The sequence below is a fragment of the Cebus imitator genome, unplaced genomic scaffold, assembly GCF_001604975.1.
Source record: "Cebus imitator isolate Cc_AM_T3 unplaced genomic scaffold, Cebus_imitator-1.0 Scaffold15, whole genome shotgun sequence".
Lineage (NCBI taxonomy): Eukaryota > Metazoa > Chordata > Mammalia > Primates > Cebidae > Cebus > Cebus imitator.
Window position 1 is genome coordinate 9617023 of NW_016107330.1, and position 14151 is coordinate 9631173.

Below are 14151 nucleotides of genomic sequence, written 5' to 3' on the forward strand. Positions count from 1 at the left end.
GAAACTCCGACTCAAAAAAAAAAAAAAAAAAAAAAGAATGACTTCATTGCAGCAGCGCCAAGCTGCAGACAAATGACAAGAGCATCTAGCCAGGGGCTGTCCTGCTTAGAGGGCAGCAGAGACCTTTGTAAGTGTCATGTGACCTGTGACCTGACAGAGAAGGAGAAGCTAGTCAGGCAAAGGCAGGAGAGGAGTGTTCCAGGCCGTGCAGATGAGAGCTGGAGTGTGGAGACACAATGTGAATTGGTCAGACAAACCTGGGTTCAAGTCCTGGCTCCTCCCTCGCCTCCTAGCTGTGGGACACGTGGCATGCCATCAACTTCTCTGTGCTGGTGTGTCTTTTCTTCAGTCAACAGCTGCTGTCTCATCGAGATACTGTGTAAGGTGAGGCATCTGGAAACACTCCCCACAGGACCCATGGTCAGTCAGGGCTCAGGAAGTGTTTGCTGAACGGCTGGACAGAACGTTATTTGGGCCTCATCTGAGAGAAAGTAAACATGGCCTTTGTTTGATATTTGCTAAGTCCCCTGCTGGGTGCAGTGAGAGGTGAAAGTTGAGGCTCTTGTGCCCCAAAATGGCCCAGCCACCTGGTGAGCACCCAGGTTGCCACAGGGTGAGAGGACGAGAAGATCCTGGGCTGGGGTCAAGGGAGGCTGCCCACGGGAGGGAGAAGGCGGTGCCGGGCTTGGAGGCAGAGGGAGTTTGGCTAGGGCCTGAAGAGCCGGGTAGGCGTTCTGAGTGGAGAGCACAGCTAAGGCAGAGGCGGGGAGTTCAAGGCTGGCCCTTCCCACCTGCAGCGTGGGGGTGGGAGGGTGATGGAGGCAGCTCCAGGGAGTCAAAGGCCCCCAGGGGTAGGTCCAACCCAGTCTCCGGTCAGCTTGGCCTTAACAGCGGCCCCCCAGATCTCCATCCAGTTCCTGGTGTACAGGCGCAGCACCCCTGCCTCAGAGCTCGAGCCCCTCCTCCTCCCCAGCTGACCAGAGCCAAGCTGAGCACAGGAGAACAGGGACCATCGGAAGCCACACCAGGCAGGGAGAGGTGTGGACAGTGACGGTGCTGCAGCCCTGCGTCAGCCTCTGGATCCTCCAAGGATGGAACCACCCCCCTCAGAACACACCTTCAGGTAGACCCTGAAGCCTCGAGGCAGGGGCTGCAGCAGAGACCCAGGGCCTCTCGGGAGACCAGGCAGCTGCCCCTCCTGCCACCTACCTCATTCTGCCTGCTCACCCCAGGGGCCACAGCTGCCACCTGCTGGACTCAGGACTGTCCTGTCAACTCCAGACAACCGAGTAAACAGGGCGGACATGGCGGCTCACGCCTGTAATCCCAGCACTTTGGGAGGCCTAGGTGGGTGGATCACAAGGTCAGGAGTTCAAGAGCAGCCTGGCCAACATGGTGAAACCCCGTCTCTACTAAAAATACAAAACTTAGCCAGGAGTGGTGGCATGCACCTGTAGCCCCAGCCACCTGAGAGGCTGAGACAAGAGAATTGCTTGAATCGGGGAGATGGAGGTTGCAGTGAGCTGAGATCAGCCGCTACACTCCAGCTAGGTGACAGAGCCAGACTCAGTCTCAAAATAATAAAAATACAACTGAGTAAATGGTACCTCTCTGTGAGGCCTGCTTCTGTTGCCTCTTCCCCAAGGAGCTCATGGGTCGGGGCTGCTTTGGGGACCAGCAGTGCGTGGGGATCCAGGACAAGCCGAGCACATGGGACCACATCTGCCTGCAGCCCTGGCACAGCCTCCTGGGGCGTCTGGTTTCTTTAGCCTGCTTCTCGGTCCCCTCTCCTGACAGGCCCCACACCTCACTGTGGGGACACAGCATCGAGAATGTCACCCCATGGGGGGCCTGCCCCTCGGTACTCAGGAAGAAGCAGAAGGGCTGAGGTTCCGTGAGATCTGGGTTCTGCCTTGCAGTTCTTCAGTACCTAGGATTCCTCATCTGTGAAATGGGACAGTACTGCCACTTCCTGTGTCCTTTCAAGAATCACATAAAATGCTGACATTATGGAGTTTAGCCCCAAATCTGCCACATAGTAAGGGCTCAGTAAACGTTAATTTTGATGATTTTTTAGTTGGAGAAGAGGAGCATAACCAGATCTCCCTGGAGATCAGGGAGAGCCTCCTGGAGGAGGTGACAACTCAGAAGGATGAGCGGGAGATATCAAAGGGGAAGACAGGATTGAAGGCAGTAGGAAGAAGTGGCAGGTATAGGAGCAAGGCGGGAGAGTGGAGAGGAGGGCCTCTCAGGACTGAGCCCTGAGTGCTTCCTGGACTCCAAAACTAGTGTTTCCAGACCTGTTCTTTTTTAAAAAAAATTTTTTTAGCCCAGGCTGGAGTGCAGTGGTGTGATCATAGCTCACTGCAGCCTCAAACTCCTAGGTTCCAGGGATTCTTCCTACGCCTCCCGAGAAGCTGGGACTACAGGTGTGCACCACCACACCTGGCTCCGGACCCTGTTCTGATTCCACTTTCCCTGGGGCCATGGACCTCAGGCGCCCGGAGCACAGAGGTGCCAGCTCTCCACCGTGCTGGTCTGATCTCACCCCACATGCCCAACCCTCGCTCTGGAAAACCAGAACCAGGGACTTTGTGGCCATCCGGCGGGGTAGACTTGGGGAGAGAAGCTGCGTCCCAGAGTAAGCCTTGCCTTTAGAATCTCCCTTCCCAGCCCCAGAGAAGGGAAACAGCGTCACGGCCATTCTGGTGCTGCAGATGCTCAGTAAGCGTAGCCCTCCACCGGCCTTTGCTATCAGACACCTGCGCTGTGGGGAACCAGCTCCAAGGCCCTGCCTTCCAGGAGAGGAGATGGTTACTGTGACCGGAAGGTAGAAAGGGTCAGGGAATGAGAAGATGAGACCAGCCCCTGGAGCGTCAATCAGGGAAGACTTCTCAGAGGAGTGGCCTTTGAGCTGGATCTTGAAGGCAGAGGGGAGGGCAATTCAGGAAAAGGGAGGGGCAGGTATGGAGGCCTGGAGGTTGGTGTCTGGGCTGCTTCCAAGGAACCTTGAAAGCCACACCACTGCTCAGGACAAGGACAGGGTCCTGGGGCATACCCAGCAGCAGCCCAGCAGCAGGTGACGGGGTTTGTTCAGGGGAAGAGCCTTTTGCTGGAGAGAGGAGGGAAGGCACACCTCTGAGACCCAGGTGGGCAGGGAGGCCCAGTCTCCCCTGCCCCATCCTAGGGGACACCCACGGAGCACAGCGTGCCCTCTGGCATGCAGCTGTTGGTTGCACACTTGCTGTGTGTGGGCCGGCCTGTGCCGCCTGCCTTCGGTGTGCAAGATCTCCCCGTGTCTTCACAGCCCACTCTGCGATGGGAGAGTTCTTTTTTTCTTGAGACGGGGGTCTTGCTCTGCTGCCCAGGCTGGAGGGCAGTGGTGCCATCTCAGCTCACTGCAACCTCTGCCTCCTGGGTTCAAGTGATTCTCCTGCCTCAGCTTCCAGTGTAGCTGGGATTACAGGTACCCACCACCACACCCAGCTAATTTTTGTATTTTTAGTAGAGACGGTGTTTCACCATGTTGGCCAGGCTCTGCTCTGCAATGTGTCTGCTCTAGACATTCCTCCGACTATAAACTAAGATATGATTATCTATGAAGAGATTATATATAAAAGCAAATAAATGAGCAGTAAGATATTTTTCAGGCACTAATTGTGCCAGGGGTCTGCTTAGCTCTCTTTCCTCGGTGCCCAGAATGGGAGTTACCCGCATTCAAGACCAGCCTGGCCAACATGGTGAAACCTTGTCTCTACTGAAAATACAAAATTTAGGTGTGGTGGCGGGCACCTACAGTCCCAGCTACTCAGAAGACTGGGGCAGGAGAATTGCTTGAACCTGGGAGGTGGAGGTTACAGTAAGCTGAGATAACGCCACTGCACTGTAGCCTACGTGACAGAGCAAGACTCCATCACAAAACTAAACAAAACAAAACACTAGCAGTGAGGGCTGGGCATGGTGGCTTACACCTGTAATCCCAGCAATATTTGGGAGCCTGAGCTGGAGGCATCACTTGAAGCTAGGAGTTTGAGACCAGCCTGGGCAACAGGGTGAGACCCCATCGCTACAAAAAATGAAAACAAAAAAACAAAAACAAAAACAAAAACAATGAAAAACAACTAGTAGTAAGGGTCCCTGTGGAAGATTCTAGATGATAGCAGAGCAAATCAGGACTGACATAAATCACAGTCACAATTTCTGGGTTTCAAGCAGTATTTGTGGTCACAGGATTGTTTGGCTGATGAAAGTGATGGCTCAAGGAGCTGCTGGTGAGTTTCCTGAAAGGAAATCCCCTGAGAATGGGCCTGAGCCTCCACGGGTCACTCTCAGATCAGGCAGTCCACTCCACCTCCGCAGTTCTGTGGAATTACCGCTGGTGTGCACAGCAGCTCCCGGCCTAGCAGCCTCTGCTCCAGGAGAGGAGGCCTCTCTGTGTCGTGCTGGGTGTGCCCGTCTCACTGACTTCAGGGTAGCTGTTTCCCTTGCAACCTCAGTTCCTCTGATGTGTCCAAGGAAAGGCATTTTCCATTTGTCCAATTTTTCCTTTTTTTTTTTGAGACGAAGTCTCACTTTTGTTCCCCAGGCAGAAGAGCAATGGCATGATCTTGGCTCACTACAACTTCCACCTTCCGGGTTCAAGCAATTCTCCTGCCTTAGCCTCCAGAACAGCTGGGATTACAGGCGCCCGCCACCACGCCTGGCTAACTTTGCATTTTTAGTAGAGACGTTGTGTCACCACATTGGCCGGGCTGGTCTTGAACTCCTGACCTCAGGTGATCGCCTACCTTGGTCTCCCAAAGTATTGGGATTACAGGCGTGAGCCACCGTGCCTGGGATTCACCTTCTTGAAGTGATAACTGACAAAGACTATTTGCTTGGCCAAACTTGGGTCAGGCTCCTGAACCTTCCCCCAGGCCCACGTGCCCTTGTCAAACCCTGCTTCAGCAATCCCTTGCCAAGTCAATTTTACAAGAAGGTCCATCCGTTTTTTTTTTTTTTTTTTCTTTTTTTGAGACAGGATCTCACTGTCTCCCAGGCTGGGGTACAGTGGCACAATCTTGGCTCACTGCAGCCTCGACCTCCCAGGCTCAAGTGATCCTCCCAACTCAGCCTCCCAAGTAGCTGGGACCACAGGCGCATACCATGACGCCTGGCTAATTTTTGAAGAGATGGGGTCTACGTTGCCCCAGCTAGTCTTGAGCTCCTGGGCTCAAGCCATCCTCCCAACCTGGCCTCCCAAAGTGCTGGGATTGTAGGTGTGAGCCACCTCGCCTGGGTTCATCCTCCATCCCCGCCCCCAGGTGACGTCTGGTCACCCTATCGTCTTCAGTGAGAATCTTGTTAGGTGGGTTTGGCCAGAAGGCCCCTGACCCCTGAGGTTTCCTCTTGGTCACTGTCCACCCACTGCCCCTCCCAGCCCGAGCTCTAATCCCCACTTGCCCGTGCTGCTGCCTCGGAGTTGAGCCGTCTCTCTCTCCATCCGCAAGATCCCACTGCGGTGGCCCTGTACCTACCTCAGTGGTCCTGGATAAACCTTACCATGAAAGAAAATGAAAAGCACAGTTTGTTTTTCTAGCCCCTTCTGTGTGCCAGGCGCTCTGCTATCATGACCCATGGCTGGAGCACAGCATCTGTGTGCCCGTGAGGAATGGCTCACTGGGTGTCCCCCCACAATGGCCCATGGCTGGAGCATGCCTGCGTTCTCCACCTGACACTAGGAACCCAGGGGACAGGGGCTTCTCTGCTGTCTCCCATGGCACTTGCACTCCATAAAAATGCTGCATCAGACTCAGGAGCCGGGGACCTCGGATAGGTGAGCTGGCCAGGGTGTGGAGCCCGCTGACTGGCCACAGACGGATGGGGGCTGTCTCAGCAAGGACTCTTAGATCTGCTTTGGATCCTCCCTGGGGAAGCTTGGAGGAGAGAAGGCAGAGACTCCACGGCTGTGTGTGGCCTCTGCTGCCTCACATCTGCACAATGCACTGTGGGAAGGTGGCAGGAGATGCATGGGGAGGTGTGTGGGGCAGTGCTAGCACACGGTATTTGCTGGTGCCCCTGCCCTCCAAGGGCGAGAGCAGAAAGGGATGGGGACCTTGCACCTAATCACATACTCGGTGTGTCCTCAGGGTGGTGGGGCCGGGGTCTGGATGCCTCCTCTGCTGCCGTGAGCGGGGCCCACACGTGTCCCCGCTTGGAGCCAGCGCACGGCCAGCCACACGTGCTTGGAAAGTGAGGCCGGCGAGAAGGAACACAGAAGGCCAGAGCTAACTGCGTCCCAGTTTCTTTTTATTGATTTTTTTTCTTTTTTTCTTTTTTTAAAGTATGGAGGCTCAAGTATAAGATGTAGATTTTTTTTTTCTTAAGCTTTACAAAAAAACAAAATAAAACAAAAACCTCCTTTTGCATTCCATAGAAATTGACAGAAAAGCACCTGGCTGGAAGAGCGGAACGGTCGGCGCCCCCCCCCAGCCCCCACCCCGCAGCCTCTGTGGGATGGGCGAGTCTGCGCAGGACGGCACCGCGGGCCACCTCTGCTCCCAGAGCTGTCCCCTCTCCCCATGACCCCCAACCCCAAGCAACTCCCAAACACACACGGAATCAGATTTCCAGTTTTTCTTCTCTCTTTCACACACCACAGTTAGTTCATAAAATTTTTTTGTTTTACAATTTTTACACCAATGTAACAAAAAGGTGGGAGGGAAGGGAGGCTGGCAGACAGTGGATTTTATGCCTATAAATGTGGGGACAGGGAGGAAGACGGGGTCCCCGGGTGAACAAAAACCACACGGTCTCTATGGAAATGTGGAGAGAGCTGAGAGCAAGGTGTGGCGGAAGCAGGCTCGGAGCCGGAGGAGGGTGGCTATGGGGCTTTATTCTCAGGGAGAGATGGCGCTGTGCGGTCAATGATGCAGCTGTTATGTGACCTGTGGGGAGGGAAGGGACGAGGGGAGGGAGCAGAAAACAAGTTTTCTAAGAAAGGACTCTAACGAGTGCACGGCGTCTGGTTAGCGTGAAGCAGAGGTTTAGCATTGCTGCTTTCTCTTCAAAGCCTCCACCAGGTCATTCTTCAGAGCTTCTTGTTTTGATTTGTCTGCAAAAGTCTGCACAGACCTGCATGGGAGGAAAGGCGTTATCATGAGACTCAACAGGGATGCGTGAGGCAGCAGGGGCCTGGGGGCCGCCATGCCGGTGCCTGGCTGATGTGCTGCGTGGACCCACCTCTGGGGGTGAGGCTCTGGGCCACTGGGCTGGGCGTCTGCCCCCTCAGAGAGGGGCAAAGGGGCACATGGCCGAGACCTGCACCCTCTGCACCTTGCCAGGCCCTGTTGGGGGGCATACAGCCTACAGGGACAGGTGCTCATCTCTGCCCCTGGCCTCCGGGGACCCAGCCATAATCACTAGAACTCTAAGTTCATTCCTCTGTGTGTAGGCCCCCATGTCCCTAAGCCACAAGGTGGCTTCCGGGCTTCCAAGCACAATGGAACAAAGCCCCTCTGCTTCAGAACTGCCACCCCGGGTTGCTGGCTGGGGACTCAGGCCAGGGGCTAAGAGGCGAGGACTCTGAGGCCATGCAGGTTTCTCTGTAAAAGCTTCCCCCTTGCCCCAGCCCTGCCCAGAAGAAAATTCCTTACCCCCCAAGTGCAAGGTGCAGCGTGAGCCCACCCCTGGGAGTGGGTAAGAACCAGCGTCTCTGCGTGTCTGAGCACACTGCGTCCATGGCCCAGGCAGCAGGGGCTTTCAGGCTTCTGCTGTGAGGCACCATCCACTGTTCACTTGGCCCAGAAAAACCCTCAGCCTGGACTGCAAAGGGCGGCACAGGAGAGCCCAGGGCTGCTGGGATCCCTGCTGTCAAATCCTGGATTTGTGGAGGTGTTCAAGGCGACTGCCTTCAACTACGTGTGGGGACCCTCATCAATAAAGCCAGAAACAATGAAGGTGTGTGGCGATTTAACAGCTTACAAAAGGCCTTTCACATATATTATCTCATTTAATTATCATGGGCTTCCTGGGAGAGTCTCAACTATTGACCTGGACGGATGTGGTGGTTCAAGTCTGTAATCCCAGCACTCTGGGAGGCCAAGGAGGGAGGATCGTTTAAGGCCAGGAGTTCGAGACCAGCCTGGGCAACAGAGTGAGACCCTGTCTCTACAACAACAACAACAACAGAACAAAGTCAAGGCTTAAAAAAAAAGCCATTAACCCAATTTCCAGATGAGGAAAGTGAGGCTCAGAAAAACACCCCCCCTAGCAATTCTCTGATCATTTTGTCAAATTTACCCAACATATTGGTGAGGCAAGGACTGGTTTTGTGTCAGTTGAGAAGCAGTGGAAAAAGCGGGTGGAGGGCTGCTCAGGGGGAGTGCTACGGAGGGTGCGCTCCGCCGGACTCTCATGTTTGACTCATACTAGCCATGGGAAGGAATCGTCAGAAAAATCAATCCCCAAAGGCAAAAATGGGTCAAGGGAAGTGAAGCAGGGCCCGGGAGAAGCAACAGCACCCTGGACTGCGTTCTGGCTACCGAATCTCTAAAAGCCACAAGAAGAGCCCTCAAAACACTCAGCAGATGCCAGAGACAAGACCTGGAAGTAGGCTGCATACAACCGAAAGAACTCCCATGGGAAATGCAGAAATTTTGGTTCATGCTGGGGAAATACATGTTTCTAAATATCTGCCCAGGACTATCCCTAGCTCTGGCGGCCAAAGCATCAGCCCCCATGGCCCTCAGGCTCCAAATCTCAGCCAATCCCCCAAGGGCTTCTTGCCAAGCTCTCAGCAGGAGGTCAACACGGCCAGCAGGAGATGCGAGGGTAAAGCAGCAGCGCACGGGACCCTGCACCTGGGTGGTCACCGGCTCTTCTGGGAAGGAAGAGCCGAGCACGCCAGGTCTTGGCTGGACCCCACAAAGGAGAAAATTCCAGAGCCAGAATCAAGTTAGACATAGGAAGTTAGAAGTGAAATGGTAGAGGGCGGAAGGAGCAGGGGGCTCATTTAAGGGGCAGAGCTTGGGAAGGTCACGGCCAAGCAACCTTGAATCAGCGCTTGGAGACAGTGCTGGACTCTGTGGGAGGGAGGAGCGGTCCTAAGCAGACCTGGTTGCCAGGGTTTCTATGCCAGGACGCCCCCAGTGGGCGGCCAGGAAACTGCACCATCACCGTGTACTTTAAAAAGGGTCTTTTTCTCCATGCCATGATGGAAATGTCTGATGGCCCCACCACGAGGCTGACCGGAGTCTTGGACCTTAAGCTGGTACACACAGACCAGGCTGGTGCACTTAAGTCCCACGGCTTGGGAAAGCAGCTTCGCCTGGTTTTCTAAATGCCTGACCCCACCTCTGCTTTTGAAAGCCCGCTGCACCCGCTCTGGGGTGGGCCTTCAGTGCGGAGCCCCTGGACCTGGGCTCTGCAGCCCCAGCCAGCAGGATTCCAAATGCCTTCTTTTTACAAACAAGGTTCCCTCCTGCTCTCCAGGGATGCTGCCTCCTTCCCTGCATCTGGATCTGTCACAAGCTCAAGTCATGGTTCTTGGCCATTACCAACAAGCAAGACTATTTTCCTTTCCATCAGCGTAACCTGTTTAAAGGAACAGCTGCAGCTCGTTAGGGCGGAAGGTTATGCTGGTCCTGGCTGCATCGGCTCTGGGCGTCCAGGCAGCTCCAGCAGTGCGTCGGGGCCGGCCAGGGTGGAGTCCAGCCCTGACTCTGCCCTCCAACCCCAGAGACTTAGAGCAGAGGGCGAGGTCACCCCTTCCAAGTCAGCTAGCCCCAGACAGCCAATGCGCTGCCGAGCAAGGGGCTTATTTGGCTTCTGAGACCCCTGCACCAGCGTCAGAGGCTCCTCTTAAGCATGGGGGGTGGCGGGCAGGCAGACCCCCACTGGGGACAGTCAGGCCTGTACCCACAAGTGGCTGCTGCTGGAGAGGCAGCAGCCATCCCTCTGCCTGGGCTTCTTCAGACGCAAAAGCCAAATAATCAGCTGTCTCCCCCACACCCAGCCTCTGCCCAGAGTGCAAAGAACACACACGTGATAGGTGCTGTGTCACATGGGGCCGAGGCTCCACAGGAATGCGGCTGCTCACCGGCCAGGGGCACACGTGGGGGTTAGTGGTGGTTTAAATGGCTGCGCAGCAGCAGCAGCTGGACCAGCAGGGTCTCGGCGGGTTGGTGAGTCCTGTTTAGTGGGGAGGGTCTCGCGGCTCTCAGGCAGGGTACCTGGATCGGCTTAATTATCAGGCTGGATGTAGATCTGGCGCTGGGTCAGCACTTGAGAGAGCTCCCTCTGCAACTGCTTAAACTTTTGGTTGTCAGGGATAGCATCAACAGATCTACAGAGAGTGTTCAAGATGAGTGGGGCGGGCGGGAAGAGAACGATGAGAACGCAGGGAACGCAGGGGGCCACAGCTGAGGAGGAAATTCAGGGAGACCCACGAGGCGGAAGGGGGGTGCCTCCGCGGCTTCGGGCTGTGCAGTGGCATCGCCGTGGGCAGTGGTCATGGTTTCAGGGGCTTGCTACCACCACCCTGCCGGCTCTTCCGCTTGTCTCCCCCACTTCCCGGCCACTGCCTGGGGACTGTGCAGGTTGGCCAGGAGGGAAAGTGTGTTTGGTGTGGATGGGCAGTGGCTGCAGGTGGCCGTCCTGACGCCTGGAACCACAGGGCTCTGACCCCACCACATGTCATGAAGACCAAGCCTCCCTGAGGTGGGTAGGAGATCAGGAAGACATTGGCCCAAGGAGGACGCCGCCTCTGTTTTAAAACTGTGGAGCAGGCGACTGAAAGCTGTCGCCCACCCCAATCCACGAGCCAGGGCCGCCCCAGAGCGGTATCCTGCCTCTCCTCTGGGCTGGGCTGTGAGATCTCTGCCATGGCAGTGGGTGAGAGGGCTGGGCGCCAAGGGCGCAGCACAGCCCGGACTCACAAGGTGCTGTGCGACTGCAGAGCGTGCTCCAGATTCATCACCTCAGCTGACCCTGCCTCCTCCATCGGACAAGGGCCTCTTCGTGGCGTGCCAGAGGCTACGCAGCTCAGGATGACAGAGCTTAGGGGAGATCCCGGCCTCCTGACTCCAAGGCCAGTGCTCACTCCACAGCCATCTTTACTGCCCCCACTGGGCTCCATCCTCATGCAAGAGGCCTGCCTCTGGCTCTGCCCACCATGGACCTGGAGGATCCAGAGAGCCCCGGCCTTTGTTCAGGCTGACACTGCAGAGCCGAGGGTACCAGGTGGGTGGGACGGTGGAGAACACTGGCCACTGCCAGCAGAGCACTGGCAGAGGACATCAGAGAGGCCGGGGTCCCTGAGAAGGCCCAGGCTGAGGCCCTGCCTACATATTGCACTCTGCTGTCTCAGGGAGCAGGCCCGTCAGAGGCAGCCAGGCTGCCCGGGTTGTGGTCTCGTGGCTCCCCCAGGCCCAGGCTGGAGAGGCTGGGCACATTCTTGCATGGGGACTAACAAACTGCAGGCCTGAGGAGGCTCTGGGGCGAGGGCACCAATGGCCATTAGGGTGAATGTGCCCCAGAAAACCAACAGTGCAGGTAGGGACCGATAGCTGCTACTGAGGGTGCAGATGACACACCAGTACTTTACTTCCCCAGATCAGCAAAACGATCCTAGAAGAGGGGTGCTGCGGGCTACAAACGAGGAAACCCGGGCCCAGGGCCACATAGCTAGGACTGGCAGAGCCAGGATTCAAATCCCTCTTTCTGCTTCTAAAGCTTGTGCTTTCTGGTACATTACCTCAGCCCGTTGACAATATCCTTTGTTTTTCCAAAGTAGATCTCGTTCAGTGTACTTCTGATTTTATTTTCCATGTCCTGGAAGGGATGTGGCAAAATGGTCAGGAACCCCGGGCCCATGCCCTCCCTCGGCCTGCCAGCCCTGCAGTCCCCGCTGTGGCCACTGGAGGGCGGCACAGGCCTGCCCTGGGGCACAGGTGAGTGCCCTCCACGCTGCCAAGACCCCACCTGCCATCTGTGCTCCAGGTGCCTTCCTGTCCTCAGGCAGGGAGGAAGCCAATACCCAGGTATTGGCGGCCAACTCTGCCCATGCCTGGGAGCTGGTCTAAACCACATCATCACCCCTCGGGCTCCCCACTAATTTTGTGAGCAATTCTGTGAGAACGGAGAGCACCGCCCCTCCTTCTAAAACAACGTGGTGACAGGAGGGCCGAGGCAGCCGAAACTGAAGCTGTGCCAGGGCCCACTGGTGTTCCTGGGACCTGCTTCCTCTCTCAGTGCAGGGCCCATTCACACCCCAGTGATCAGGGCAGACAAGACCTAGCGTGCCCCAGCACCGGTGCCTGAGCAGAGTCTTCTGGGAGCTCAGGTTTGGGGGGTGGAGCAGGAGGTGGTCCGGAAGCCTGCTGGCATCCAAATCAGAGGCTCTGAAAATCCGAGGCCCGCTCTGCCGGCTGCTGCGGAGCTAGGACAAAGCGGCAGAGGCAGCGGCCAGCACAGTGGCTCCGGGGGTGCAGCGTCACCACCTTGGGTCAACACAGGAGCCCAGAGAGCCCAGGCCACTCACCTCTACCAGGCGCCCAATGTTGGCTATGTGTGGGGAGCAGTCGCTCACAGTTTCATCTTTCTCCATCTGAAAATACAGAAGCATTCTAAGTCAGAGAGAGCCAGAGTTTTCTGAGAATGGCGGACAGCACAGCCCACCTCCATGGTCTGCACAGGGCCTGTTGTTCCCGCCATGGAGCCAGCTGCAGGTGTGACAAGGTCACTTTTGCAGCCTGGGAACTGAAACAAAATGACTTCAGTTTCAGACCATAACGAGCCCAGTCGGCAGAAGCCCAGAGCCCCCACTTGCAAGGGAGAAGGTTTTGCTGCTGCCCAAGGTAGAGCAGGCAGATACCCCGAGTCACGGCAGGGAGGGTGAGGGTGGTTGCCCTTGGCAGGCACCAGCTCACCCGAGCCACCTGGAGAAGACTCGCTCAGTTTGTCTTCAGGCCTCTACTGACAGGCCCAGGCCTGGGTCCCGGCCGTCCACCTGAGGTTCAGCGCCTGACACTGCAGGGGAAGCTTCTGTGCTGCTCCCATGCCCTCCTGCTCCCAAATGGCGGCTTCATGATGCCACCTGCTGCAGGTCGCACAGAGAGGGACTGACAGCCTCTGACAGAGACTCCAGGCCAGAGGGACGCAGTGGCTCGCCCCCAGTCATGCAGGCGGCAATGGCAGAGCCTGGGTCATACCCTTCCTTGCTCCAGGGCCGGTTCATTCTACTCTGCGAGGGGAGGTTAAGCAGGAGAGTCTCAATGCAGTCTCTGAGGTTGTGAGGGGTGCGGCAGCAGCTCGAGCCCCATCTCCTCTTCCCAAGCCCAGGAAGAGTTGGCTCTGACCCAATCATCTCAACTAGGAGGAGGGAGGCAATGGAGGCAGGCAGAGAAGAAGGAATTCGGTACTTCTCCCGATTGTTTTTCTTCTCTGAAGCCTTATTTCCCTGACAAGAATATAAATTCTTTAAGGAGAGATGTGCCTGTCCCGTGACTCACAGGGTGCCTGGCAGAGTGCTAGGCACGTAAATGCTCAACAGTACTACACTGAAGATAAGAATACGCAGCTACCATGACTAGTGCTGTTGAAATGAAATGTGGAAGCTGAAATAATCAAGGAAGAAAAGAGCAGCATCAGAAGGGGTGGAGCTCAAAATGAGTTCAAACCAAAAAAAAAAAAAAAAGCCAGCAAAGGGCGGGGTTCTTTCTTTAGAACCCAGAGAACACGGGAGAGGCTGGCAGGGCAGATACTGTGCTCAGAGGGTACGGGCCCTGTTGCTTCTCACCCATTTCTTCTTCTCCTCATCAGGAAGAATGACTTTCAGGCTGGGAAAGGAGAAAAAGACCCGGGAAAGGAGAAAAAGGACCCGGTTAGAGCAGAGGGCAGGAGAGAACCAAGCCACTGTCAACAACCAGGCTTCCAGGCTTGGGCAAACCCAACCTGTGACTGCAACCCTTGACACTAGAGGGCGCCAGTGGATGACCCAACTTTTTTCTTTTTTGAGACAGTTTCCCTCTTGTTGCCCAGGCTGGAGTGCAATGGCATGATCTCGGCTCACTGCAACCTCCGCCTCCCAAGTTCAAGTGATTCTCCTGCCTCAGCCTCCCCAGAAGCTGGGATTACAGGTGCCTGCCACCATGCCTGGCTAATTGGCTTTTT

At 56.0% G+C, this 14151-nt stretch overlaps 2 protein-coding genes across 8 annotated transcripts in view; one reads left to right on the forward strand and one right to left on the reverse strand.

The window, feature by feature from the left end:
* The window catches only part of SLC66A1 (solute carrier family 66 member 1), a 17701-nt gene extending 16104 nt beyond the window's left edge, over positions 1-1597 (forward strand). For 4 of the 6 annotated variants that reach the window (XM_037730309.1, XM_037730307.1, XM_017506002.2 and 1 more), the window contains one exon: positions 903-1305. In XM_037730309.1, the coding sequence (XP_037586237.1) occupies positions 903-1051 (149 nt within the window). In that variant the 3' untranslated portion in view covers positions 1052-1305. Of the gene's footprint in view, positions 1-902 lie in introns of all 6 variants that reach the window. The other 2 variants (XM_037730324.1, XM_017506047.2) reach the window with 1 other exon arrangement.
* Positions 1598-6267: 4670 nt separating this feature from the next.
* The window catches only part of CAPZB (capping actin protein of muscle Z-line subunit beta), a 151038-nt gene continuing 143154 nt past the window's right edge, over positions 6268-14151 (reverse strand). Inside the window, exons 7-10 of one of the 2 annotated variants that reach the window (XM_017506059.2) lie at positions 12521-12586; positions 11735-11811; positions 10212-10324; positions 6268-7113 (exon numbers count right to left, since the gene is read on the reverse strand). In XM_017506059.2, the coding sequence (XP_017361548.1) occupies positions 10222-10324; positions 11735-11811; positions 12521-12586 (246 nt within the window). In that variant the 3' untranslated portion in view covers positions 6268-7113; positions 10212-10221. The remainder of the gene's footprint in view (positions 7114-10211; positions 10325-11734; positions 11812-12520; positions 12587-14151) is intronic. The other variant, XM_017506067.2, reaches the window with a different exon arrangement.